General features: G+C 38.2%; 1 protein-coding gene across 1 annotated transcript in view; it reads right to left on the bottom strand.

Annotated features, from left to right (window-relative positions):
* COL25A1 (collagen type XXV alpha 1 chain) overlaps positions 1-27,229 on the bottom strand; it is a 298,445-nt gene that overhangs the window by 37,357 nt on the left and 233,859 nt on the right. Inside the window, exons 13-20 of the mRNA XM_030947161.1 lie at positions 24,974-25,032; positions 23,366-23,387; positions 20,950-20,994; positions 16,987-17,019; positions 16,787-16,822; positions 12,896-12,940; positions 1,490-1,552; positions 938-1,006 (exon numbers count right to left, since the gene is read on the bottom strand). Of these exons, the coding sequence (XP_030803021.1) occupies positions 938-1,006; positions 1,490-1,552; positions 12,896-12,940; positions 16,787-16,822; positions 16,987-17,019; positions 20,950-20,994; positions 23,366-23,387; positions 24,974-25,032 (372 nt within the window). The remainder of the gene's footprint in view (positions 1-937; positions 1,007-1,489; positions 1,553-12,895; positions 12,941-16,786; positions 16,823-16,986; positions 17,020-20,949; positions 20,995-23,365; positions 23,388-24,973; positions 25,033-27,229) is intronic.

Below are 27,229 nucleotides of genomic sequence, written 5' to 3' on the forward strand. Positions count from 1 at the left end.
CCCTTGGGGCCTCTAGATCCAGGTTCACCTGTCTTCCCCTGTTTGAAGGAAGATAGGAGAAAAATGGTAGAGAAATGGGAGTGCAGAGAAAAAGAAATTAACTATAGTTACAGAAATTAACTACACTAACTACAGTTTGGAACAGCAGAAATACCTTATATTTATATTACCAAGATAATGAATTTTTAAGGCATTTATTTTAATAGCACCCATATCAATATATTCTTTAACACTAGAGTGCAATGGTCACAGATTCCACCCTTCCAAAGGAAAAGTAGTATTGGTATTAGTAAAGATAGGCATCATTATCACTGGTTTTCAGGAATGAGCTATGTCATTCCATTGCTCCTGAGAAATGATAGCCAAAAGACAGAGAAGATAGTTAAATATTCTAACAGAAGGAGAATAAAATAAAGTGTTAGGTGAATACAAACTAACTGGCCAAGGATCACAAAATTAACCTTATTGTTTTCAAAATCCATCAGGAAAGAAAAACTTGACAGTATCAACACCAGGGGAAATATTAAGACAATGCTAAAAGTAGTTAGACTGATCTCTTTCTTAGAGAGTTAGAAAACAGCATGCAAAATGGATTTTCTCTGCATTCAATTGCTACAGTGGTCAAAGAGTTCAAACTTCAATGCTGAAAGTTAGGGACCTAGAGGTCAGTACTTCAGCTGGAATGAATTAGGCCAATTCCATGACAGTGTATGTAGGTAGTGTCTTTACTTTGTAGACCAAATAAAAGTCCATTCAGACTGCAGTTTCACAGCTGTGAACACAAAACTGCCATTGTCTTCTGGACTGAAGTAGAGCATTTGACAGCATTTTCATTTAAAAGTTCACTCACCAAGTTTTGTTCTACCTTTCAGCAGGCAAAGATGTGTTCATAGGTGTAAAACTAACAAAACATTTCCGATGTAAAAGTCAGACTGACCTTTGGTCCAGGGATTCCAGGTTCCCCTCGCTCACCCTTCCCAACAGGGCCTGCCTCTCCTCTGTCACCCTATTGCAACAGACACACATATATCACAAAATACTGGGCAGCCTTTAGCACACCACCAACTCAGCAGGATCAAAGAAAACAAGCAAACAGCAGAAACAATGGTTTAGCCTATGTGTATTTTCAGAATCTGGTGCATAGTATCAAAGTTCTGCTTCCTGCACAAAGTTTCAAGTAATTTTCCTAAAAAAAAACATGTTTATAAAAATAGAGTTTCTTCAATCATGCCTATTTTGCCTCTAGAGCAACTAAATTTGGGGATTCTAACATGAAAAAAGATGACATTAACTAAAGTTATGATGTAACATCTGCCTTCAGATTTTTTGAGGGCACCTACATGAATATCTATATATATCTCATAGCACCAGTCCATGACTTTTCACATTTTCTCCAATAGTAGCCTCAGTCTCTGCTACTTGCTGAGGAAAGTTGGATTTGACATCAGCTCAAGGGGCTTCACACCAGAGCATTGGCCATTACCCTTACCTTTGTTCCTGGTAGCCCTGGCAACCCAGGTTCTCCCTGTGGACCAATGAAACCTGGTTCACCCTTTAAAAACACAATATGAGAGGGTTACTTATTTAGCAGTACACAAGTATAATAACACAAGTTCATTTTGGGTGGTATTTTCCCCTGTACAGCTTACAGCTCTCCAGCTGTGATACAACAGTTATACAGAAGTACTTTTTGTCATGGGTTACTTTCATCAGCACAAATTCCTGTAGCAAGCCACCACGCAGCAGATGAGATGCAAATGAAGCAGAAGGTGTCAAACACGGGGTTTATGAGGTTAAGGACTGTTAATATGCAACCTGGTCTGTAATGTAACACACCAAACTACTACCCAAGCAAGTCTGAAGGCAGGAGGAGAAATCTGAGTGTTCCTAAATTTAAAAGGGACAGTTCATTTCAGTGATGTGTTTTGAGGTGGTTTCCTACTGCAGCATGTGAATAGATGGGCAGGAATGCTGTGTGACAAAGCAGTGACAAATGGAGATGGCACTGTTGTGATGTGTTGTGTCTCCTTTCAAGTCAGAAACTTGCAGTACCATAGTACTTTCCCTCCTCATTCTGACAGTAAAATACTTCAGTTCTCTGCACCCAGACAATTTCTTGGTCTGTGAACAGCTGGGAATAAGCCATAGCTCTCCTCATTCCCCCTCTGTTCTGCTCCCTTCCTTCCCCTTCAATTGTACAAAGAGGACAGACAAACAGCAAGAATCAAGCAGAGTTGCAGCAGAAGCAGCACTGAGCAGTAGAGTAAGGCCATATTTTATTACCTATCTCCATGTCTAAAGAGAGACAATGCCAGATTAATAAGCCATATGCTTTCCTTCACAAACTCCCCTGAATAAGCCTTCCTGGTATTTAATCTTGCATTTTTTTCAGATATATTTGAACCAAGAAGATATATCCACAAGCTATTGTAAATTTTATAATCAGTTATGTAACCCAATTAGTATTTATTTAATTAGCCTTTTTGCAATATCCCTAAACTTAATGACTAAAAATTACCCATCAAATGCCTTTTAAAATAGCTAAAAGACAGATAGATCATAATCCTGTAGTGATATCATTACTGACAATATACAGAGTCAGTACATACAAGCAGCTGAATAATATTTCTCTTCATCTCTTCCCCTCCTTAGAAATACAGGTATGCTGCACATGGAGAGCAAATTAGGAAGTATTCTTGCACATTCATCTGTGTTCTCATCAGCAATCCATCATTAACAGTTCAAAGTCAAAGAAATCTTCCCTGTGGTTATATCAAGGATGACAGCAAGCTCCCAGAGACCCCCATTTAGCTTATAAAAAAATACAAGTAATAATGAGCTTTCTCACATGAAGTTCCAGCTGGCTGTGATTCAAAATATGGTAAAGAAATAAACTGAGACAAACATGTCACAGAGAAGCTAGTGGGGTTTTCTTTTTGCTCTCATAAGAAAAAAACCCGTTGAGTTTATGTAAGTCTTTATATTAGTACACACCAGCAAGAGTAACATAAGGTTGTCACTGCAGATGGAAGCACTTTAAATACAGTAAATGAAGAACAATGCAGCTCTAATCATTTATTTTAGAATGAGAGGGTACTCAACAGCCCCATGTTGTTTTAATACTGAATTTGCCCGAGCTAATTTTTTGGCCAGCTTATTATGACTTCAGGCAGAAAATATACGCAGTGACTACATGATTCTTTTCAGTGGTAAGGCTTAGAAGTGTCACTCAAAGGTTGATGCAGTTTTTGAGTCAAATTCTTTTCTTTACTCAGGACTATACCAGTTGCACACTACAAGAAAACTTCTGGCCAAAGTCCAAGAAGCAGCCCCACCTTTCCCCAAAATCTCTAAAGAGAGAGGAAAAAGATGCTTTGGAAAAGCTAGTGGAATTGATAATGGTATAAGCTGGCAGCTTAATTAGCATAAGTAGAATACAGGTCTTATATGGCACAGAGCTTTAAAATGTTTTGAAATGTGGAGTGGAAGAAGTGGTGTGTCAGCAGAGAGCAGGAACTGACTGGGTGAGCAGCAGCTCTGCTGGGAAAGATGCACGAGTTACGGTGGATGCCAAGCTGAACATGATCCAACAGGGTATTCTTATCACACATGAAACAAACTGCAGTAGTTAAAACCTGGCTACATAAAGAAAAACATCCAATTCTCCCTCTATCCAGTGCTAGAGAGGATAAGTAGATTAAAAACCAGATCTGATTTGCCATCTGAACTAAGCTTCTAAGTAAAAAGACAACGTGTTTGAATAGTTTGAAACTAAGCCATGTCTCCTCTAACATTTCAAATCTCTTGAGTGTCTTTCTTATGCCACAGAATAAGGCATTAAGTAAAATGTTCATTCAGTATACTTCTGCATCCTGCCATAATATTGATGACTTCGTGCTTTATGCTATCTTCTATGCCACTCAGATAGCAAAAACCCAACCAAACGAAAAAGGAATCTATCAAAATTGGGACTGTAAGTGATGTGTGAAATGTAAACAAAACAGTTTCCTCTCAGTAAGGCATGGTGGTGTCCCAGTTATGCAAAGACAAGGGAAAGACCTTTGTGATTAGTCCATGACACAAAAAAGATTCCAGAGCTGTACAGGAATGTGGTTAGAAAATTAAGGCTTAAAGGCTTTAGCTTTTTTTGCAAATATATGACATATTTGATTTAGCTAGCACATAGCAGCAGGAAAGTAAGGGTAAAGGTTGGCTTCGGAGGGCACTGTGGTTTGACAACATTGCAGCTCTGGTGTTCACTGAAGCACCTCCTGTTCATAAGTCTCTTCTCTAAATGAACTCAGAATTTGTTCTAGCTACCGTGAAAGGCTGACAGGAATGCAAGGGATCAGAGTCACCAAGACTTGTAATACTCTTCCAAACATCTCACTACCACTTCTTTTAATAAAATCAATTAGAATGTACAGCAATCTTCTTTGCCTGCTAAAGCTGGGACAGGCAACACAAATCTGTAATACTGTAATCTGAAGTACAGTTTGGCAGCTGTATAGAAAGCCATCAGCAAATGATGAGTCTGTCACACATTTTCGTTTTTAGTTTAACCCTTTCATATAGTTATGAAATCACTGCTTAGAAACCACCACATTGCACAAGATGTCAACAAGGCATATTTCAGCATTCAAACTTCATCCACTGTTAGACTTAGAGCAATTTGTATTAATCACAACACGGGAAACTTGGTTAATAAAGAAAACAAACAACAAGCTTGTGAATTTCTTCCAGTCTACAGAAGTGATGTGTTATGATATTAAGAATAATTTTTAGTGTCTTTATGTGTTAATATTTTTAGAGACTACCCCCATGCATGCTCATTTTCATTCTCAAATATTTGCTGACTGTGGAAATACTGAATGTGGTCAGTTAACAAATTATATACTACCATTTACAAACATTGTTAATGTTCATTTTCACCTCTTATAACAGTCTGAAGCAGAAAAAAGCCCTATAATGCTGTAAACCTGGTGCAATGTGAGCAGAATCAGAATTTAATATTAAAAAGTCACCTTGTTATTTACTTCCTAGGATAGTCAGATTTTTATGAGGGTTATTATCTAGACATAATTAGAACTGGTTTTCATGATGATCAAAGCTTTCATGGGCTGAAGCAGAGGCTAGCTTTGATACTAGAGGTTAACCCTAAGAACCACTTTAGTTCATCTCACTGTCAGCTTTAAGTTTTACAGAACCCATAATGCCTAAAACTTGGACTTTTGCTTAAAAAAGGTACAGCAGTTGAAATAACATTTTCACTGCTGGTTTCTGTTTTAAACATCACTAATTTGGCAAATGTTTATTAACAGTGTAGTCCTAATACCATATTTGGTCAGAATTAGCCCCTATTGCACAGCTGGGACACACATCACCATCATTATTTGAAACTTTGTTCTCACAGACACACTCATTCCTCTCCCAGTGCCTGAAATACAAAGCTTTATGCTGATGCAAGCAATCAGCAGAGAACAGCAGTTGTTGGGTACAGTTTTCCCACAGAAGTTTCTTCCTCCTTTAATCACTCTCCTAATGACTATACAACACATTTTCACATCCAGATCAATGAATTCCTAAAAAAGAAACCTGTGCTGCAGGAAGACATCCAAACCACAACTTTCCTATAACAATGAAACAAATTCTCTTCCATTTCATTTCTGAAATTACCATCCTACTTGTAAGTGCCATGCTTACCTTACTATATTCCAGCTACATCAGATTATTACAGTATTTTCTCTATGCTACAGAAATCTGACTAAACCAACCCTTAGACCAAGAATTTGAAAGGAGAATGTAATTTTAAGCCTTATTCTTATCTAGTGCTATGCACTAGAACTACCCAGAGAAATTGAAATGTCTAACTCTGACCTTTATTACATTGTTCACTGGTCCTGAATGACTTTGTTCAATGTTGGCCCCATTGCCAACACCACAGAAGTTCTGTGCCTCCTGGGCTGACTGGCAGGTCTGCCACAAGGCAGGACACACACACAAACATCTCTCCCTGGTATTCTCTTGGAAATCCAAATGTACCAAGGTCAAGACTCCTGTGTGCACACCTCTGAGTTGGCAAACCACACCAAAGCATCCTGAATTTCTGTGGAGGACTCCAGAAAGGGGGATGCACCTCATCTTTTCCATTAACAGAAAACCTAGCAGTGTGGGATGGAGGAAAACCACAACCATGCTTGAACACACAGCTTTGGACAGGCTTGGAGATTCTAAACTCCTCTCTGCAAGTCTAGTGGACCTCCAGAATTCCTGTCTAGCATGGACCAGCACACAAATTCTTCAAGAGTCACAAAATTTGGGAGACCCCAAGTTCCTTTCTGATGTGGAAGGGTCCTCATTTCAATAACATCAAGAGACCAGTGACTGTCTTCAGTGTTACCCTGGCTCACTGATGAGCATATTAAAAACAAAAACAGTATGATGTTTCTTTGCCTAAACACTAAACATTTGCCTCTCCTTGCCTAACACTACCAAAAGAATCCTGCAAAGATGGGGATATCTATCTATAGAAGAGATATCAAAAAAGACCCAAAACCCAGATGCAAGACAATTTGAAGAACAGCTATGAAGTTGTAATAAATTTGATTTGGTTCATGGGTACCTGTGCTGATTTTCTGTAAGTTGCCATCTGCTGTCCTAAAAGACTTTGTTTTTGAGGTTGCTATCTAACCAGAACACTGCAACTCCTCCACTCTAGAAAGGAGTGAGGGCCAAATTCTCAGGATCCTGTAGCACAGCAATCCATGGTGGTCTACAGAGCTGCACTTGCTCATGCCCTCCCTCTGTGTGCAGCACTTAGCTCCAGTGAAGCAATTTCTCAGAAACTCAGCTGGCCTTAGACTACACAAGTCAGAGACTACTTTGTCACTGTGAAGGGCATTAGGGGGACTTTATATATATAGCCTGACGTCCATGGGAATTTTCCTCTCAGGATGCCTACAGTATTCAGCTCCTAAGAAGGAAATGAACAAGGTACAAGAAAATCTGATTAAAAAAAGTTACCCTAACCCCATTTCATAACGTCTTTCTTAAGGCCTTTCATATCACTTTAGAATTGGCTCCAGAAACTGCCAGTTAAAACAGGTTGTCTGGCTCACTCATCACATTTGAAACAATATCTTTACTCCCTAATCGTTCTCTAAACTTAGAAAAACAATTGTGGTTTAGAATTTCCAAAAGCGTATTTAGACTTTATGATTCATTTGGAGTTAGGAAAGTAAAACCTGGCTAAACAACCTGGCTGAAACCCTGAGGTTTTACAACAAGCCTCATTTTGTATGACATATATTGCTTTTTAGTGAGCCTAATTTTCTTCCTGCTTTTAAGTCCTGTCTCCCTAGAAAGTATGTTGCTTTGGGAGAGTGCTATCAGAAACAGCAATGATTCTGATTAATCCTGCATTCATTAATCATATAAGGGACTTCTTACTTTAAGGCTAATTATAATCCAAGTCAGCATGGTAACTATTTTTAAGGATAGAATAAAAACACTTGTTGTAATGAGCACCTAATTTTTAATTCTTTTCTATGACCAAACTGCTAAATGATGAAGAGTTTGGCCCCAAATTGTTTCTGTTGAAAAAGACTTACAGGACAAATCTAAGGAATTTTGTTGCTTTTGAAAGCTAAGGAGCTTTACTGCATGCCTTATTTCTGACCTTATAAAAATTTGTATTTGAGAAATCATTTCAGATTACTGATGTCAAGTCTTCTTTGTGGATGACAAAATACTTGATTTCTGAATACTGTAGGGTGTTGGATTCTGACTTCATTAAACTGTTTCCAAAATTTTTGATCGGCATTTTTTTTGGTACAATGAAAAATTAAGGTATGTTATAAAACATATGCTGTGAAGCAGTTCTTATAAACTCAGTCTTCCAACTATTAATAGCTTTAGAGGAAACAACATTCTGTGTTTCAGTTCCTTATGTTTTAGTTCTTTCCAGAACAGAAAATAAGAGATTTGGAGGATATAGTTTGGGAGAAATCAAAAAGAACTCGAAGAATTTATCTAGATCTTACACCCAAGTAAGCACCCCTGACTCACGCAAGCCATCCAATGTTAATGATGATTTTGTTTTCTGGCCTCGATCCTCAAAATCAGTTCCTGGAAATTCAATGTCTACGCCATGCAATTGATTACTGCCATAATATATGGAAAGCAGACAGCTAGGAATCAATGAACAAAGCTAGATATGTGATATACAGATATATGTTTGTATACCTACTACCATTATGGAAAGCAAATACTCAATTGCACAGTTTTGTAATGTATTTTACCTACCAATGCACAGAGACACTTCTGAAACCCAGCCCACCAAAGGTGGGTACTAAGTCCTGTTTTTTAGACCAGTACCCATTTACACCCAGAACCTGCAGAGAGGGGAAGAGAGAGAGAGAAGTAGAGAGACAGAAACACCCTGCAGGTTTACTGTTAACGCTATCAAGGGATAAAAACAGGAAGAAGAGTGGAAATACAGAAAAGGAAAAATGCATTAGGAAAATTAGAAAAAGAACAGCCTTCCTAAGAACTCCTGGGAGAAAAGGAGAATTTACCAAACTTTCCTGTAGGCTGTAAAGGGCATTGACTCCAAACCAAAAAGCTTAGAACTACCATTCACTTCAGATTTCCTTTCATTTTGCTGCCAGATGGTAAGAGCAGCACTTAAACACATAAGCTTCAACAACAGTTGCTCTCTTTTCTACAAGAATTTAAACAGGAGACTAACTTCTATGCATCCAGCTGGAAAATTCTCTCTCATTTCCTCCGAAATGTCTCTTTTCTAACAGAAAAGGGTGAAAATAGTATCAAGTCTTTTAGACCTTAAAAAAATACATTCTGTGGAGCAGAGAGTTGTTTACTCTTTAGAGGATAAGATCTCTGAGTAGGTATAGATAAATAAGAAATTTAGATACAGAAAAAATTAGAACCACTTTTGCTTTCATAGAAAGAAAAATAAAAGGATATAAAATTGATCCAAATTCCCATATCTTTATCCAGGTTTTTCTGAGACCTTGCTCAGGCACAGTCCCAGGAAAGTCAATCCAAAATAATTGTACAGAAAGATGCAAGACACTGCATACTGGCAAGTCTATTGAATCAGCCACTTCCACTGAATTTCAAAACACAGAAAGCTTTCCATACTTCCCAAAAGCAGAAGGGCTAAGCAGCCTTTCTCTTCTCACATGAAACCACTCAAAGGTGAACACAATAAAATAAAAATTTATCTGTACTTGTAAGCTTTGGTTCAGTATTTGCTTTAACATCTGAGTGACAAATGCCAGAAATACTATAGAAAATCTACATCCTGCAAAAGGTGCTGTTACTGAGAAGAGGCTTGTGTTTTGAGAAGGCTTCTCACTGCAGTGAAGAAATTGAGGACTGTACAGGCCAAATTCCAGAAAATACAGTGCAACAGATTTGAGAGGTCTGACATTACAGTGAATGAGGGCACGCATGATTTCCAGCACAGTACGCAAGTGCTGCTTTGTAAGTATCTTCCTGAAAAAGTTATGAGGTAAAACAGATATATGAAGTTTGTGTTTCACAGACAGGCTTCTGTGTCTGCTTGGCATCAGTTGGGGGATAGTAAAGCGATGAGTTAACATTCTGAGTTTAGGTGGAACACATTCAGGGCTCATTAAGTTTCTAGCCATTCCTAAACAGCAACAGGTGCTTGAGAACATTTCTCCAGCATGTCATAGACAGCCTCTGCACTGTCTTGGAAATAACTGAGTGCACTTGTGTTTCCTCCATGGCATCAACTGACAAAGGAGGAGAGAACGAAAAGGAACAGGAAACACTCCCAAAACATCCGCATGTGCCTGGTGAATGGGTCTAGAAAAGTAAGTAATAAAAGACCCTGCTGTATACCCTGAATTCAGATGTGATACTTGCATGTCTGTCCAATGTTGCCACTCATTCAGACTGCAGTATCACATTCGGCCAAGTCCTTACAGGCTCCCAGGAACCTTGATTAATTAACTGAAATGGCATTATAAGAAGCTGAAAGTTTCTCAGTGATTAGTGTTCCTTAATCCTTTACATATGTTGAAGTACAGAGGACTGAATGTCTTGGGAAGCTTGTTCAACCATGGGAAGAAAGATGAGTTGTAGCTGGAGAGACTGCCTGGCACAGCATTTGTGCTAGCACAGGTTGGTTTAGCTTTTGTGAAGAGTGCTGTGCATGTGCACAATTACCTAAAACATTTCATAATACAGCCTGCCACTGTCGAGGAACATGCACAAGGAAGCAATTTTAAGTTCAACTACCAGATTTAAGTAAAACAGGACTTAATATTTAAGAACTACATCCAGGAATTTTCAATGCGTACAATAAATCTGTATCTTGATCTTTTTCTTACCTCTCTCAAAGTCTGGAAAAAGCCTGAAAAATCTCTGCCAAAAGCTACTGGGCTGGCACACAAATGCATGAGAATGAGAGTGCATTTAGAACACTAATCTGTTTGTTAGGAAAAATTTTCCTTATGGAAACTTAACTTTTGTAACAAGTTCTTAGATGTTGCAATGACACTGTGAGAGGTTTCTGCTAGGTCTTTGATGTTATACTACTACTGCATATCACTTAGTTTTATAAAGTCCACATGAGAACAGAACCCAGAAAAAATTGTAACAAACAATAAGCATCATTCCAGAAGGAAGAAAAAAACCCAAAAAAACAAAAAGAAAAAAGAAGTCACTGCTCCAAGGAAGATTCCTCTTGGTTTTGCACAAGATGACAGCACCAACTGATTCCAAGTCCAGACAATTGCGTTTCCTCCATGCTCAAGTTTCTCATCCTGTCACTGCTATTTCAAAGTAGCTTTTGATCAACACCAGAACACTGGAAATTTGCTTCTCTATGAGATAACAATGTTGTTGTTTTTGGAAATCCACGTAATGATCTTACCATCATGGTGCATATATCTTTGCTAAAAGGGAGGTTGAGAAAAGGGGGGGGAAACTCCTTCTTTACCTTTGCTGATGAGTGCCCACATTCCTAACTCCAGCCATTCCGCTACCACTTCTCATGCCACAGACATAGCCTCAGGGACTCAGAAGAATCTAGGGGGTTTTTTACTACAGACTGCTTAATAAAAGAGAGCTTACAAATGCCTTGAAATGAACAGCAACCATCCTGCAAGTCTGATGTGATGAGCTACACTTTGCTCTGTCCTGTGCACATTCTGCTTCCTTGTCACCATCCAGGTTTCAGGACAATGCAGAATTGCACTCGATTGAATTTCTTCACTGGACCACCACCAGTCTCCCTCTGGACTGGATTTTAAACAGGAGAAAGTATTTTCCCAAATGATTAATATTTGACCAAATTATTCCATTTTGCTCTGCAGGCAACTGTACTGTTTTTCCACTGTATCCACTGAATTTGGAAACAAATTTTCACTGGGCAAAACTCCCACACTTCATTCGTTTTTCACTTCACATTTTATCTTTCAGGTGATTCTGAAAGCTGCACTTCTGAGCCGTTCTCACTGCCAACAAATAATTTTCCCAGAGCAGCCACTCAGATGTAGACTTTTTTATTTACTGGTTATATGCATGGACATGTGGTCTGCATGAACATGGGAACCCCAAAGCCCAGCCACAGCTCCAGTTGCTTTTGGCAGGTGTCCCTGGGATGAGTGCCTCAGGCAAGTGCCCCACTGACCTCCATCTGAGCTACCTCTTTGCTCACTGTTAAAGTAAACAGAATAGGGATTGCTGCCAAAGGCACTAATAAAAATAGTTCAATCACACAAAACTTCTCCTGCATGATCTTCGCTACTCAGTACAGAGTTTGTTCTTGCAGAAAATGAACAACTTCCACAGGAACTATATTTTAAGCTGCTACAACACACAAAATTTAATATGCACATTCAATTTTTTCCCATAGTTCACTAGTAACACAGAAGGGACATTATGGTTCAATACTGTGGCAATTCACAGGTCCCTTGAGAAAATCACTGCAAATGTTACATTCCATGAGATAAATCCTGAATCCTACCACAATGGACAAGAGTCTGGCCTCTGAATTATCTTCCTCATTAGGGGGAAATACTATAAACTTTCTCCTTGAGACATACACAAGGCCATACTGGAATGCAAAGAAAATGTTTCCAAGAGATTTTGTTTTCTGAAAGCACAGTCTTTGACACAAAGAAAAAGTGGCCATTCTGATCTGTACTCAGGATATGTGAATTGGCTCACTCTGTGCAGAATTACACAGTTACAGCTCAAACTGAGCAAGTGTCTCTGCAGATCCTAATGCAACCACTTATGCTAGAACTAAACCAGCTATGTGTCTTTTGTATCAACTTACCTAAAGATTCCAGACAAACTGGAAGCCAGGGACTAAACCAGGTGTTGTGTCAGGGACTGTAGCTAATACTGAAGAGAGTATTATTAAAACATTTTGACTTGTCAGTGCCTGGGTAATGGAGCACAGAGTATTTTTGTCAACAGAGCCAGATCTGCACTGCCTGTGTATAATTAATGCAGCTCTCTGGCTGGAGGTTTGGTTAATTCAGTAGAATATTGCTACTGGAAAGTACATATAGAAGTGGAAACCAACTAAAACTTTGATGACAAGACTTTTCCATTAAAGAAAAAAGAATAAAGAACCTCTAGTATTTTTGTTTTTTAAAAGAAATAACTAGAATGTTCTGCCTCACATTTTAATGTAAGATATACTGTTTGCCTACTCATAGACACTTAACCAATTTTCCACGTGAGAACTTGCTGTAAAAAACCCCAGTTTAATCCCAGATACACAGAAAAGGATATAACACAATACAAGTCCATTTGAGTCACATTCTTGCATTTCCCCCCTCTTTGTGGTATTCCCACCCAGTACAACAGGTACTACAGTATTTACCTTTATTCCAGGGAGTCCAGGAAGCCCAGGAAGGCCTGGTTCACCCTACATAGGAAAATTACATAACATTACAGACATTATCCAGTTAGGGTCACTATCCATTGAACAGCCCTGTAAATTCTGCAGGAAGATAAAAGAGCATGAATGATTGCTAGTCAGCTCCAGCAAGATAGTTTTTTTTCAGAACGAGTGACTTAAATGTACAATTAGTAAGAGTCATGTTAAGGACTTAGATATCTTCTGGGAACCTTCAATGTGAAGATGACACACAGGGCTGAAAATCCATGTCAGGAAATCCAAATATGAATTCACATTAGACTTCAGCAATAGAGAAGAAAACAAGCAGCACTGGTTCATTTTACTGCCATTTAAGTTCCATACCTATGACAGATGTTTAATTCTGTTCCATTTTCAACTCTGAGCTAGATACTGTGCTGTGTGACCCTCTGATTTACCTACAAAGCCATTCAGAAGAGCTTGGATTAAACTGCACAATTCAAGCAGGACTGCCTAATTATAACTGGGCCATCAGTTTTATAGAGCTATCCACAGCATCATTTCAGAGCTTGTTCTTTATCTGTGAACATACACAGTGTCATGAAGGATAGTGGGAATGTAACCTTTTACTGCTTTACCCAGAAAAACCTTGCTTATTTAAAATTGCAATGGAAAGACCTATAGAACTCTATTTGCAAGGTAATTTCGTAACAAGCATTGAAAACTGAATGCATTAATTTTGGAAATAGTCTAAGACAAGAATGACAACATTGGCACAAATGGTCATTTTGAGCTATCAGCTAAATGAAAAGATGTTGTCTAGGGAAATAAAGATGGTGAACAGTAAAAAAAAAAAGCAATAACATGTGAATAAAACATTATTTTAAAAGCTGGGGATTTTATTTTAACACAGAGATGGATTCTAACCAGCACCTTGGATCTGAATATTCCTTGAACTTTCTGGAAGCTCAGGTTTGAACTCTGAAGCCAACTTTTACCTTTATAATGAACTGAACTATATTCCAGACTTTTTTACACTCATGAGCTTTACAGAAATCCAGACTTCAACTCTGCGGTTTGGGCTGATACCTCCAGGTTGTGCTATTAAAATATTTTATGTACACCCAGGCTTACATCCATATACCGACACACACAAACATAAACACACCTACACATATTGCAGGTGTCCATCCAACTGCACTACCCACAGACACTTCTTTGAGGCAGAGATATTACACAGACTTGGAACACTCAAAATTACACTCTGCCACAAAATGAAAAACACAATAGAAGGGCTGCAAATCACTTCACCAAATGGAATGATTCTTAAGTGGTATAGAAGGATCTGATAAAAGCTTCTTCGTCTGTTTTAGTTTCTCCCAAGTTCTAACTGTTCAAATTGCCTAAAAGCGCAGGAAAGATTCCAGTCTCAAAATATGAACTATAAAATCAGATGAAAGAATAAAGGCTAGGATGCCATTTTCAATAGACACTTTTTGGAATGGTGACTATCACTTTCTAAAGCAGAAAATGGGCTCCTGCTTTTGCAAAAGAATAATGCTTCACTAAACTAAAAAAATTTTAACTCCAAACCCGTACTCTGTCTTTCCACTTTTTGCATGAGAAGCCATACATAAAGCACTACGACCACCAACTTTACCCACCTAATTGTGGAAGCACTAAATTTCACTAGCAAGCACAGAACTGGAATATTTATATTGATATTATATTAGTGTTGCTGCAGTAGGTTACTCTTTAGCCTTGGGACAGAGCTAACCCCCACACACTCACACATAATAAGCAGAAAGGATCCACCAAAGGCAGTTCAGAGCCACAGTAATCTAAAACAATTAAAATGCCCCTAAAAGATTCATCTGTATGAAAAACAATGAAACCAATCATTATTTCTTAATTACAGCTAGCATTATAGACGAATGCAGAATATTTACTTTTTTGCACCTTTCCTAATATAAAGATTGTGAGTATGATTTATGAGAAGAATAACTCTTAAAGAAACCAAGGCTGTATACTAACTCTATTACACAATGGCAGAGCAGGTCATTCTGTCAGCCCAGCACACAATGTGGCCCAAACAGCCTTGTCAGACTGCTGAAATATTGTCACATTTCATTTCATGCAAATAGAGTTTGGGTGTGCAGCTCAACATATATTTGTCCTTAGAAGATGGATAAGGGACAACTAGAAGAAGATAAAAGGAAAAATATAAGAAAGAAAAGAAGACAGAGGAAGGAAATATGAATGGAACACAGAGGGAGAAAAGCATTGAGATGATGTAGATGGCAGAGACCTGCCTCCAACTGGAAAAAGAGACTCCCACAACCTCTGGTGGTGTGGAAAAGTCCCTGCTGAGCAGGGCTGCAGGGCAGCAGACATGGGGCACCTGGCTGGAGGAGGCACACTGACTGGGCATGTTGTGGGAGCTGATGGTTGGGGCTGGGACAGGAGTTGTGACACACTACAGGAAATCATGGGGTGAATGGAAGGAAGACACTAAGCCCCCCTCTGGTGTCAAAAAGAAGGGGCGAATATAGAAAGTCTGAACTGCATACCTCTCACTCATCCATGTTGCTTGGATCAGATCAAATCTGAGTGCCTGAGACTGACAACCAGGAGCCTGCTGATAAATCACTGCTAGTTTTGCCTCCATGGCAGCCATTTAATGAGAGTCTGAATCTCCACAGGCACTTAAGTCCATTTTCTAGTTTATTAGCCAAGCAAAGCACACGCTGCAGAATGCAAACACTGAATGATTCTGTGGATTAGATAGCTTTAAACTACTTTGATTACCTTTCCTAATTAAAACTGCGCTTTACTAAGGAACTGCATTTGCAACCATAATAGTCTTATTTAGTCTCTGATGAGAGTTATAATTTCTTAAATAAAAATACTTAATTTGTTATTTATTTCTTATTTATATGTGGCTTGGGGTTCTGCTTAGTCACCAAAGTATCTTGAGTATTAGAAAATGGTTGTCTTTTCATCCACAATATAGAATTTTAGCTCTTGACTGTCTGTCTGGAATATCTCAACTGGCAGAAAGATTCTGTTCGACTCTGCCAGCAGTGTGCAGTGGAAAATTTTCCAAGTTTTACGAGGCAAGAACAGTGCCAATGGCTCCAGAGGGAAACCAAATGTTGCAATGCACAAATCCAGGTCTCTCATTGTCTCTTTGCTCTCCCTGCAGGACCTGCCCCCTACTCTCAGGAAAAGGCAGCTGAAGGCACAGCATTTGCTGTGTTTGATGTACTGTGCATTCAAAGAGCACATTCCCCAGCTTCACAGGGCCTCGTGCAGTACAGCTATTGTAACTCCTGCAGGACCTTTCCTTGCAGAAGCAGCCTCAGCCACACAGCACCCAGGGGAATTTCTTACACTGGAAGGAAGAACAGAGCAGCACTACCTGGTCTGTGTCCTTCCAAACACACTGTGTGCCACTGGTGGTTTGATTCCCCTCACAGGTGTATGTGAAAGGTATTCTAACCAATATTTATTTCCTTCCTGATGAGATCTAACAGTGTACCACAGTTTGAAGATTAATAGTCAAATATGCAGGGTTAGCTTGTGATGACCCAAGGAGCAGAGCCATTCTTTGTTAGTCTCACTAGCTGCAAAGGGGTAAGCTTTCAATTCAAAAAGTGTGCTGGGGTTAGAAGGGAAGGTGGGTTAGTCAAAATTGCTCTTCATGTTAATTAGCATCATCATTCCTGTGCCTTTCTAAAATACAAAATAAACATAGACCAAATGTGTACAGCCTTGGGCTGCTAAATTGTACTGCCTCAGACTCATCCCAGGTAAGTGCACTGGTAACACAGATGTAACATCATTTATCACAAATCCAGCAGAGAAGGAAAACTGAACATTTCCAAGCAGTACCTTTTGTCCAGGCCGCCCAGATTCACCGGGTTCACCCTAAAAGAAAACAGATGAAAGACATGAGATCTGAGAAAACTAATTAAAGATGGAGCTGTGGAAAACTGTAGTATTAATGATACCCAAAATGTCTGTGACACTGTGAAGTACCATGGACCAACCACCCCTCTTCTCCCTGCACAACTTCTTTAGAACTCCATTACCTTAATTCCAGCCGCAGAAGAGCCAGGGTCACCCTGATACAAAATCCACAAGAAATAATCACTCTTACTACATAAACTATTTTCCAGGAAACACATAAATCATGTAAGAGTACAGCAACATTATAGACCAAAATAACTGCATAGCAAGACTGCCTGTTTTCTGTGCTGTTTCATAGGCATTTAACTAATAATTACATCAGTGTGATTCAGAAAAAGAGCAGTGTTGTTTTCAAGGCCTTGTAGAGAGAGATTTAGCTTCACTTACCCAAACACCTATTATAGTTAACTTCAGATTTCACAACTAATAATGTAGATCTAGTAATTGCAGATGTTGCATAAATGTACTTCACACAGCCAGAATATGGGACATACTTTGACATCTCTAAATTGCTGATCTACATTAAAAATAATTCACTGTTATTTACAAAGAATATGAGCGACCATTTGACCTAGTATTATAAATGGCAAGTGTCAAGACTCAACTGACAACATTTTTTGTGCTAATGAAGATTCACATTGAAAAAAAATCCCATTGACCTATGAGTTTATCTCCATCAGGACAGGTCATAGTTTTATTTCCTCAACACTCCAGGGTATTTAAATGGATAAATTAATGCATGCAGGGCTATAGTTTACATGATGAGACAGTTACAGTAATTTACATATTCAGGAAAGGTCTGTGTTCTGAGAGGACATCTAGCACTCAAAAATATTTGCCTACATTTTGCTGGGTTGACTGGATTTCACAGGCACTGATATGCACAGGACAGAGGATCAGGTTTTTTTTTCTTGAACAATATGCCAAAGAAAAAAAGAAAAAAACCTACTGAAAAGTTTGCTATTTAGGCCATATACTACTAGATGACTAGTGTGCTTCTATTTGAAAAACTGTTTAATTATTCATTATGCAGAATAAACATACATCATTCACTGCAAGCAGCAAGTTTTACATAGCAGCAGCTTCAAGTTCTGAGCAGCCTGCCAGTGATTTACATAGGTAGGATAGAAGCAGAGATATATAAGCAGAGTATAAATGTTCAATATTCTTTGTACAAAATACAAATAGGGGGTACCCATTCCTGATGTTTCTGTGAATGCCATAGCTGGTTTGGGCATGGTATCTTTCTGGTATAGTCTTATACAATTAAATTGCACCAGTTAACATGCTCACTGGCCTCTGAAGAATAGGAATACACAGTTACTGCAGCTTGCTCTTGAATGAAGACAACACAAAAATCAGTATTATGATATTGATACATGCATGGAAACCTGAGCTGCCTCATTTTAATAGATCTGCATGAGTGACACTGCTAATATCCCTTACAAGCATGTACAACTAAAAGCCTCAAACCTTTTATAGCTATAAATGGCCAAATCAACTAGTAAGACACATTAAATGGTTAAATATTCCAAAGGGCAATGATGGATATGGAGAAGATAAGACACAAAGTATTTATAATCCACCTTCATGCAAGAATAAAAATTAGATCAAAGAAAAAATTACTGTACAGTATGTTCACAATTCATTGCTGAGTCAAGACAGTTTGCAAATGAAGAAACTTTAGCGGGGGAACATGTATAAAGAAGGAAGATCCTTGTTTTTTTCTAGGGACCAAGGCTACAGTGGAAGAACAGAAGTAAGAACTCAAGCTTGGCATTGACACTGTCTTCAACAACTCAACAAAGACATTTTAATTATAAAGTCTCAGGTCAAGAATTAAGGACCCAATCCTTATTTTTGAGTGTCACTAGGTACAGCAGTTCAGTAAACAAAGCTACATTTTTTTGCACAAACCAGAACCTGCTCCTAAACCAAGCCTGGATCTGTTGTCATGTAGTATCTCACTCTCCCACCAAATGAATAAAAATTTATCTCACAGAAACTCTATTCAAGCTTTCAAAGAAACGTATTTAAGTTTTATGGAGTACAGATTAAAACTCCTAAGCAAAAACTTTCCCCTAAGCTGAAGAACAGGAAAGAATACAAACCCTGTTAAGTAGCTCAAGTGTAAAGTAATGACACCAAGTTTAATGCTTACTCCTAAATTATCTGTCAAAAACCACCCTCATAAACTCTCTAGAAAGTGCTGTTTGCAAAGCTACCTATCAGAAACTTTAAGCTGCAGCTCTCCTCTAAGAACTGTATCTTTTTTTCTAGGTGGCAGATTGTCTTGTAGGCAGGGAAAAAGAAGAAAAATATTGAAAATCAATGAAGTCGCAGCTCTGGAAAGTCTGGCAAAAATGAATGCAGAGGACTCTAACATTATGGCTAAAGCAGTGCACTCCAAACGAACAGAATATATTCCTATGTCACCATCCCACCTCTGAAAATAATATGAAACCTAGAAGAAATGGGAGACTTCTGCATTATGAAGTTCAGGAGGTATCTTGAAATTTCTTCAGATACAGCAATATAAGAAGTCTCCTGAGAACCTCTACTTTCCACAAGTTGATCCCAACTCAACTGTCCAACTGCTGAAAGTTCACACAGCAGTATTTAAAACTTTATACTTGAGCAGAAAGGATCTCCCACTGAAAGAAGAAGAGAACTTTTTTCTTTCCTCAAAAAGGATCCCAAACAGGGGGATGTGCATGCCGCTGATCACAGGGCAATATGGGCATCCTTGTGCATGCAAGCTCACCCTCAAGGCTAATGAAACGGAAAAGCAAGAGGTGAAGCTGCACTAGGCTTCCCAGAGAGATTATAACGTTACCATTTACTTGTTGTAAAGCCACCTATCTGAGCCACAATCTCAATTTATACTTGTAACCGATTATATTCTTAAATCACGTAAGAGTGGATCAAGATTATGTTACCAGTACACATCATGTAACAAAGTAAATAAAGTTCTTAAGACTTTCATCTCTATCAATAAGTATGACTGCAAATAAAGTATTATTTAAATTAACTCCAAAAATCAAGTAACTTGTCTGTTCTTAAATCTAATGTCTATTTTTAATGGCTGATTTTAGAATATGCCTTAAAATTCTTGTGCTCTTCAAAGTAGAGATTTACTGTACCCAAATGATAGCTCCTGAGGGATTTGCATGCACTCCTTACCAGTGATAAATCCACCGTAAATTTCTCCTTGAACTGAAATGCTGCAATTGGTTAAGCATCACACATGCAGGGCTACAAGAAGAAGAGCTTTTGTTTCTGCCCAAGCGTAGTCATTAAAATAAATGTTTTTTAGAAGCATATCCATTCAAAAATGATAGCCAGAAGAGATCAATATGCCTGACCCTTTCTCATGTGCAACACAGCCTTTACCCTGACTGCTAAAGACTGGCTTTTGTAAGGAAACCACACTGAAAATTCCAGTTTGATTTTCTGAGCATGAGTCAGAAAACTCAGGAAAATAGAAATTTTGACAAAATCTATTTTTTGGTGATTTCTACAACATCTTCATACTCTGCAACAATGAACTAAGAAGGTATAAAGTGAGGTTATTGTTGATGTCATTTGGAATAAAGATTTAAAGTGTGTTTATTGTCAACTCTTGATTTTTCAGCTGCCAATCTGGGAGGGAAGTTGCCTATCACTATACCACAATTTTTGTCCCATATTGGTTTGGTCCCACTCTTTGATGGAAACACAGAAGCGGAAAAGATAAGAGGTACACCAGAAAACATTGCTGTAATTCAAAGGGGCAGTTCCAGCTGGCAGGTTGTGACCAAACCTTCTGTATAATGCAAATTTCAACAGAGGAGTGCTAGCTAGAACCATGCTGATACATTCTATACTAGGGCTACAGCTGTATAAAGAAATCTGATGTTCAGTTGGACAGAGCAGTGAAAATTTTTCTGCTGTCCATAAAAACGAACTTAACCAAATCACTCACCTTTAAAAAAAAATCTCAAAATGCATTTTTCTTTTGAAAAAAATTACTATTTTCATTATTTGGTTATACCTTAAGCATACCTAAGGCACACATTTTCTTCTCTGCTAAGAAGTGTTGTTACCTTTTCTCCTGTGTCACCTTTCAGTCCATTCTCACCAGCATCCCCCTATAATTGAAACACACATTACATTTTAATGATTTTCTGTAAGCACACAGGATGCAGAAAAGAGTCAGCATTCTAACATGATTAACAGTGCAAGTTGATTTTGTTCATCAGATAGTCAGTCTCTGTGACATAGTCAGGAAGTGGCTATGTCTTACACAGACTTCACTAAAACTGCAACCCCTTTCACAGATCTGTAAGAAACTCCCACCAGAAAGCATCAAAATACCTGCTGGTATAATCTACCATCTTTCTCAGTTCACTGCAGTTTAGCAAGGAAGGAATGATTTAATGATTCCATGATGATTCAGCACTTTAAATTAGAAATACATTTTTCTTCCCAACACGGACACATTCACCTCAATGTACCTAACAAAATTCAGACGACTGTTAGACAATCCCAGTAGTTTTTATTGAGATTCTCAAGTAATTTATAGCATACACTCTCTGAGTCTGAAGTCCTTCATGAATGATTTACAAACCAAAAAAATATTCACTAAATGCCACTCTCCAAAGATCTACCAATGACTTTATCTCTACATAAATTCTATGCACTGTTTTAAAGAAGTGATATTCAGATAACATTTTCATGTCTGAGTAGATATTTTCTAGTCAAAAAATGCCCAACATTTTAAAAGAAAAAATTCACAATATTTATCTATAAAAAGACCAAATTTGCACTCAGTCATGTAACCATATAAGAAGTCCAGATTACATCAAATATGCTGTATGTTGTTTTATGTTAAGAACACAGGCTAAAAATTTCTGTGGAACTTGAGGGTCGTTTAAAGCACAGTAAGTATTAAAATGCAAAAAATATAGATAAAAACAAAGCCTAAGTAGACTAAAAACACATTTCTGGCCTTGGTCTGATAACCAGTAGTACTGTTCTAATAACATTATTCAGTATCTGTCAGATTGTTCTGAAAACCTCAATGTGAAATCCTTTTGGAGAAGACTTAGAAATTTATATATCACAGCCACTGATAGAATGGGAACCAGCTTACAATCTAGCAGCACTTTAATTAAGGAAACACACATGAAACATGGAAGAGTAACAGCGAGGAATGTTACTCAAGTTCAATTAACATGATAAACTTATTGAGGGCATCTATAACTACACATTTTAGAAAAAGACAAAGGATAATTATGGAAAAATAGAATGGTTTTAAGTGACGAAAATTCACCACATATTAAAATTCATAGTTATTCCTTTTATGTCTGAAAACAAACTAAGGATTACTGAAGTACTTTAAAAATATCATTTTAACAGAATAAATTATTTCATGATGCATATTTCATGATTACATAGTTCTGCATGTGGGGTACAGACTTTCAAGATTTCCCTAAATTATTTTTATGGCGTGCTTTTGAAAATGTGACATTAATATCCTTGGCAAAGTATGCTTCCAGCTGCTATTACACAGATTTACGTGGATCTGGAAGTGAAATTTAGTTATAGCTGCAAAGACACAGGTAAACATTTCTCAAGAGCAAAGTGCCGCTCAGTACAAACAACTTACTTTTTAAACATAAGGTCAGTATACTTGCAGAAGATGAGGCTGTGCATGGATTCCTACTCAAAGTAAGTCTTATGCTATTTCTCAAACTGCCCCTTTGAGCAGGTGAGGAAGCTCAGGTCTAAACTCACTGTGCTCCTACCAGCCACTATGCCTGGAAGAGCAGAACTATAGTCTCCTTTTGCAGCATGGAGCTTGTTCCACCCCCTTGTCTTGCCTTGGTATGACTGGACATCAGAGAAGCAATTTCTTGCTAACTCACTGCAAGTAAGAGCCCCATCAGTGTGCCTCTCCAGACAGCACCACTGGAGATCATGGGGGCAGACTCTCTTGCTCTTACTTAAACTGATGCAAACACAAATGGAGCATTCAATTTTTATTTTTTATTCCATTTTTATTTTTTATTCCGTTTCCATTTTTATTTTCAGTATGTGGAGAGCTTGTTATCCAGGTATCACTTGGAATCTATGTAGTTTTACCATTCTGTTACCTAATTGTTTATTCCACACAGGTGTCAGAGCATCAAACCCAAGTTATGAGAAATGTGTGGATCTCTAATTTATTCAGACAGGCTCATAATTTTCTGAGACTCACCACAGTTAGGATTAGTTGCTTGATTGCTCATCTGTGCAGCCTTTAACACACAATCACTGCACTCTGTAACTAATCCCACTGCAGTAATCACAGATCAATAACTTCCATTAGCAGGTATTATCTGACCCTTGGAAAGGCTGCACTGTGCCACTTAAGTTCTAGGTAGGAGCTGTGGTTTTTTTATTTTTAAACTCAGGATCAGTGCACTCCAAGCAAGTTACCCAAAACAGAAACACAACAAAGGAAGTGAAACATCTCACCTTCTCTCCTCTTTCTCCAGGGATCACCCTAAGGAAAATAATTGGAGCAAAGAAGTCATAAGTTACCAACTCAGGCAGAAATCTGAGTGTTACCTTTACTATCATTAGCTATTACTAATGTTAGTATTACTATCCTTACTAATAATTATGTCACTACTGATGACAACATCTCAGATGATACAATACAACAAGAAAATCTCTGACAAACAATAAAAGATGTAAATTTAATAGATCTCAATGGACAATACAACTTCAATTTTTTTTTTCTTTTTAAAGCTTCAATGGTCTGCATTTGAAGACCTCTCTCTCTCTATTTTGTCCTAGACCCTGACAAACAGGCATATGTCTTTGAGAAGCAGCCTGCAGGCACCTAGGTGGCTCCTACATGTGGTTCTCCTTGTTTTGGGAACAAACAAAAGAAACAAAAAGTCTGGATGTGAAGGGAAAGCCTTATGATTCTGTCAACGGCTCAGAAGGTTCCTCAAGAGAGAGAAAATGCCTTAAGTGTCTTGAACAAATTCATGACTATTCCAGAGTAAAGATCCTTCAGTGCTCTCTATACTCTCTGTAACAATCTCTGTAACAAAAAGATGGCTTATAGCCATTACTTTTTTCAAAATTAAAACGTGCTTGAGAAACTGTAAAAGCACTTTTGCACTCCAGTCTGACCCTGACAACTCATCTCTGCATTTGTGGCTCAGAGTTGCACTCTGGCTCATCTTTGCCCCTTCTGATGGCTGGCAGTTGCTAGGCAACTCAGAGACTACAGCTGTGAATACGAATGAAGCATCAACTGCCATAATTTGGCTTCTTCTCTATACAAAGTAAGAAAAGGTCATGCTCCCAAATGGTTTGTTTTCATTCCTGATGGACAAGCAGCCAGTCAGTAAATGTAAAGAGGCTGCCTTGCATGTCTGTCAGCAGCAGCATGATGCACAGAATCAGCTGAGGAGCACATGTGCACCAGGGACGCTCACTCGCAGCTGATGGGATTAGAAATTAGCATTACCCCCTCCAAGAGGCCCACAGATCCCATCATCTTGGACATGTCGAGTTTTCTTTTAAATGAAGTTATCGTCATAAGCTTTATGCTCTATCTCACTTGTTCAATATTAAAACAGCAGAACAAACTACAGAACAATAAAGTGCAAAGAGTCACTCTGATGTAACAAATACAGATTGAGACATGCTCCTAATGAGGCTTGTTGCTAACTTCCATAATAGCAGGATCAGCCCTCAAGACTTCACCCTGACATTTGTCAAAGAACTGACCGCAGAAGTTCTTGAAAAGAAGCCTGAAACACATTGTAAGGGGCATAAACAAAGCCTTTCTGGAAAGGTCCCCAAATTCCCAAACACTTGCAGGCATACTGCATTCAGCTGGCAGTGGATGCCTATGAATCAGTGCCCCCGACTGGAATTATACACGCACAGCGGAAGAAAATGCTTCTTTATGGTGAGATGTGTAAAGCCTCTTACAGCACTGATCACTGGAGGCAGTAGATCATTAAAAGTCAGTCAGAATATAAACCCAAGCTGGAAAGCACAACTGTCATTTACATATGCACTCACATGCTCTGTGCTTCTGTTTTTAATTCATTTTCAATACTGACCTTGAGCCCTGCTTCTCCCTTCTCTCCTGCTATGCCAGGCAAACCAGGTTCACCCTAAAGGCAAAGAAAAAGAAAGATGAAGTTAAGAAAGACATGATGAAATAGATGAACCTTCTCATAATGGGACAGTAATGATAAACACAGTTTTAAAAGACTCTGCAAAGATGTAGTCTACAGCTGGGCACTAAAATTACTTATTTTGTCAGTTAGGGTGGATTAACTCTAACCCATGTAAGGTAAGAAACTATTCTTCTGAAAAAGGTGGAAACACAGATATCACACTAAACAGGAAGGAGACTTGTGACTCCTGATTCTTAAAATCTGTCCAATTAGCCTTAAAAGTACAGTCTTCCCAGCAAGACTGACAATGCTTTCCTCTTTTCTACAACTTAGAAATGCTGCAAGAAAGGCTTGTTTTAATTTATTTTGACATTTGTGTTTCTGGTCTCAGATGGAAAAGAGATAATGAAAAAAAATGAGATGGGCCTGTTTCAGAAATGGAAGAATTTGGAAAAGCAGAGAGCTTTTCAATTTTTTAAATATACTTTGCTTATCCATTTTTTATACCAGTGGTTGAAAAGTGGTTTTAAAAGATTTAAAAACTGTCAGCATTACATCAATGCTCCAAATTTTGGGTATCTTCAATGAGTAGTACATTACTCTTCTACAGTTTAAGGAGTCATAAATGATTTTCATTAGTCAATCAGCAAATAATGCTTATTTTCAATCTTCTTTCCCATTTTCAATTTTAAAAATAAAGAAAAGAAGCCAACAAGAAAAAAAACCAAGTCAAAGAAAAAACCCTCTAAAAATATTTTTTAGTGTTTATATCCCACATTTATGGGAAAATGACAGATATTCGTTTTAGATAAAATAATGTAATGGTTAGACTTACTGTACAAAAACTAGAGGTTATAGCTTACTGTGTAAAAGCTTCTGCAGATGTATATCTCAGTTTCACAAGAAATACCTCTGACAACCCTCAAATAGAGAACTGCATCACGCTTCCAACATGGCAAAGCGCATTAAAATAAAAGCCAAAGAAAGATTTTTAAAAGTCTGCAGCTTGGTCCTTCTAAAAGCCCTTTGCTATTTGAGTGTAGGAAAAGTTAAATCTAATAGCTAACATAGCAATCAAATTTGGAACAGTAATTTGTATCCGTAAGTCAGTGAACAATTTTCACACAGTGTTCAAATTTAGTACACATCATGAACCAATCCTCTACTCAAAAGTTACAGAGGCATTGAGATAAAGGCTTTTCTAAACACAACAAGACATATTTTCTATTCCTCCATTAAAGTCTCCTATTAAGAACTTATCTCTTTCTTACTTCTGCAGGCAGATTTAATCACAGATGTATTAACTCTGATTGTCCGTGAAAGCAAGTTCCATTGTATTTCTAAATTAGGTAACGGAATCATTAATTACATTTTAATTTCCTCAAGATTTGCACTGTTTCAAAAAACAAACAAAAAACCATCGAAGTTCTAGCACAACTCTAGTGAGGCATTTTCCAAGCCAGAGCAAAAAATAGGTACCTTGAAGCCCTCAGGGAATGAAATAGTCACTTGTGTCAGCCCCTTCTCAAGGCCCCTTCGTACTACAGTAGCTGTGAGGCTGATAAAGTGGCACAGGCATTTGATATATGAGTGCTCAGGATTTGAAGCTGTTGGAGATTAGGTGTGAGTGTCCTAAAGGATTGACCTAAAAGGCTCTTGAAGAAAATTGCCAGTTGACAAAACGAAGCAGAAGGGACCCATGAATATACACTTGTTTCTCCTCATCCCCACACCCCAAACACGCTTGCTTCTGTCCCCTTCATTTTCAAACAGCTGCTGTCGGCACATGCTTTAAAGCTGATGCTTTAAATCTCTAATCAAATGGTTGAAGTCCCAAGCTTGCACTTTCCTCCCAGGTTTACATATCAGTGCTATGGATGCAGAGGGCCACTGCTGTGACAAAAAGGAGATCGCAAAAACAGAACAGAAAATTATTTTCTTTGGAAAAAGTGAAAACCTCAGCCTGTCACTCAGTCACAGTAAATCCCCATGCATACCAGCAATTGCATTTCTGACCTATGTGCAACTGCTATGCTCAGCACTACACTCACAGTAATGAAAGTACTAGGCAGAGATACTTGAAGTGCAGAAACTAGCTCTGGGAATGGGAAAGATTGAAGGCAAACCTAAAAGGATAACACAGAAATGACCTTGTGCCTTTATGGTTTTGAAGTGATTATCATTCTCTTGC

Source organism: Camarhynchus parvulus, chromosome 4 (genome assembly GCF_901933205.1).
Source record: "Camarhynchus parvulus chromosome 4, STF_HiC, whole genome shotgun sequence".
NCBI lineage: Eukaryota > Metazoa > Chordata > Aves > Passeriformes > Thraupidae > Camarhynchus > Camarhynchus parvulus.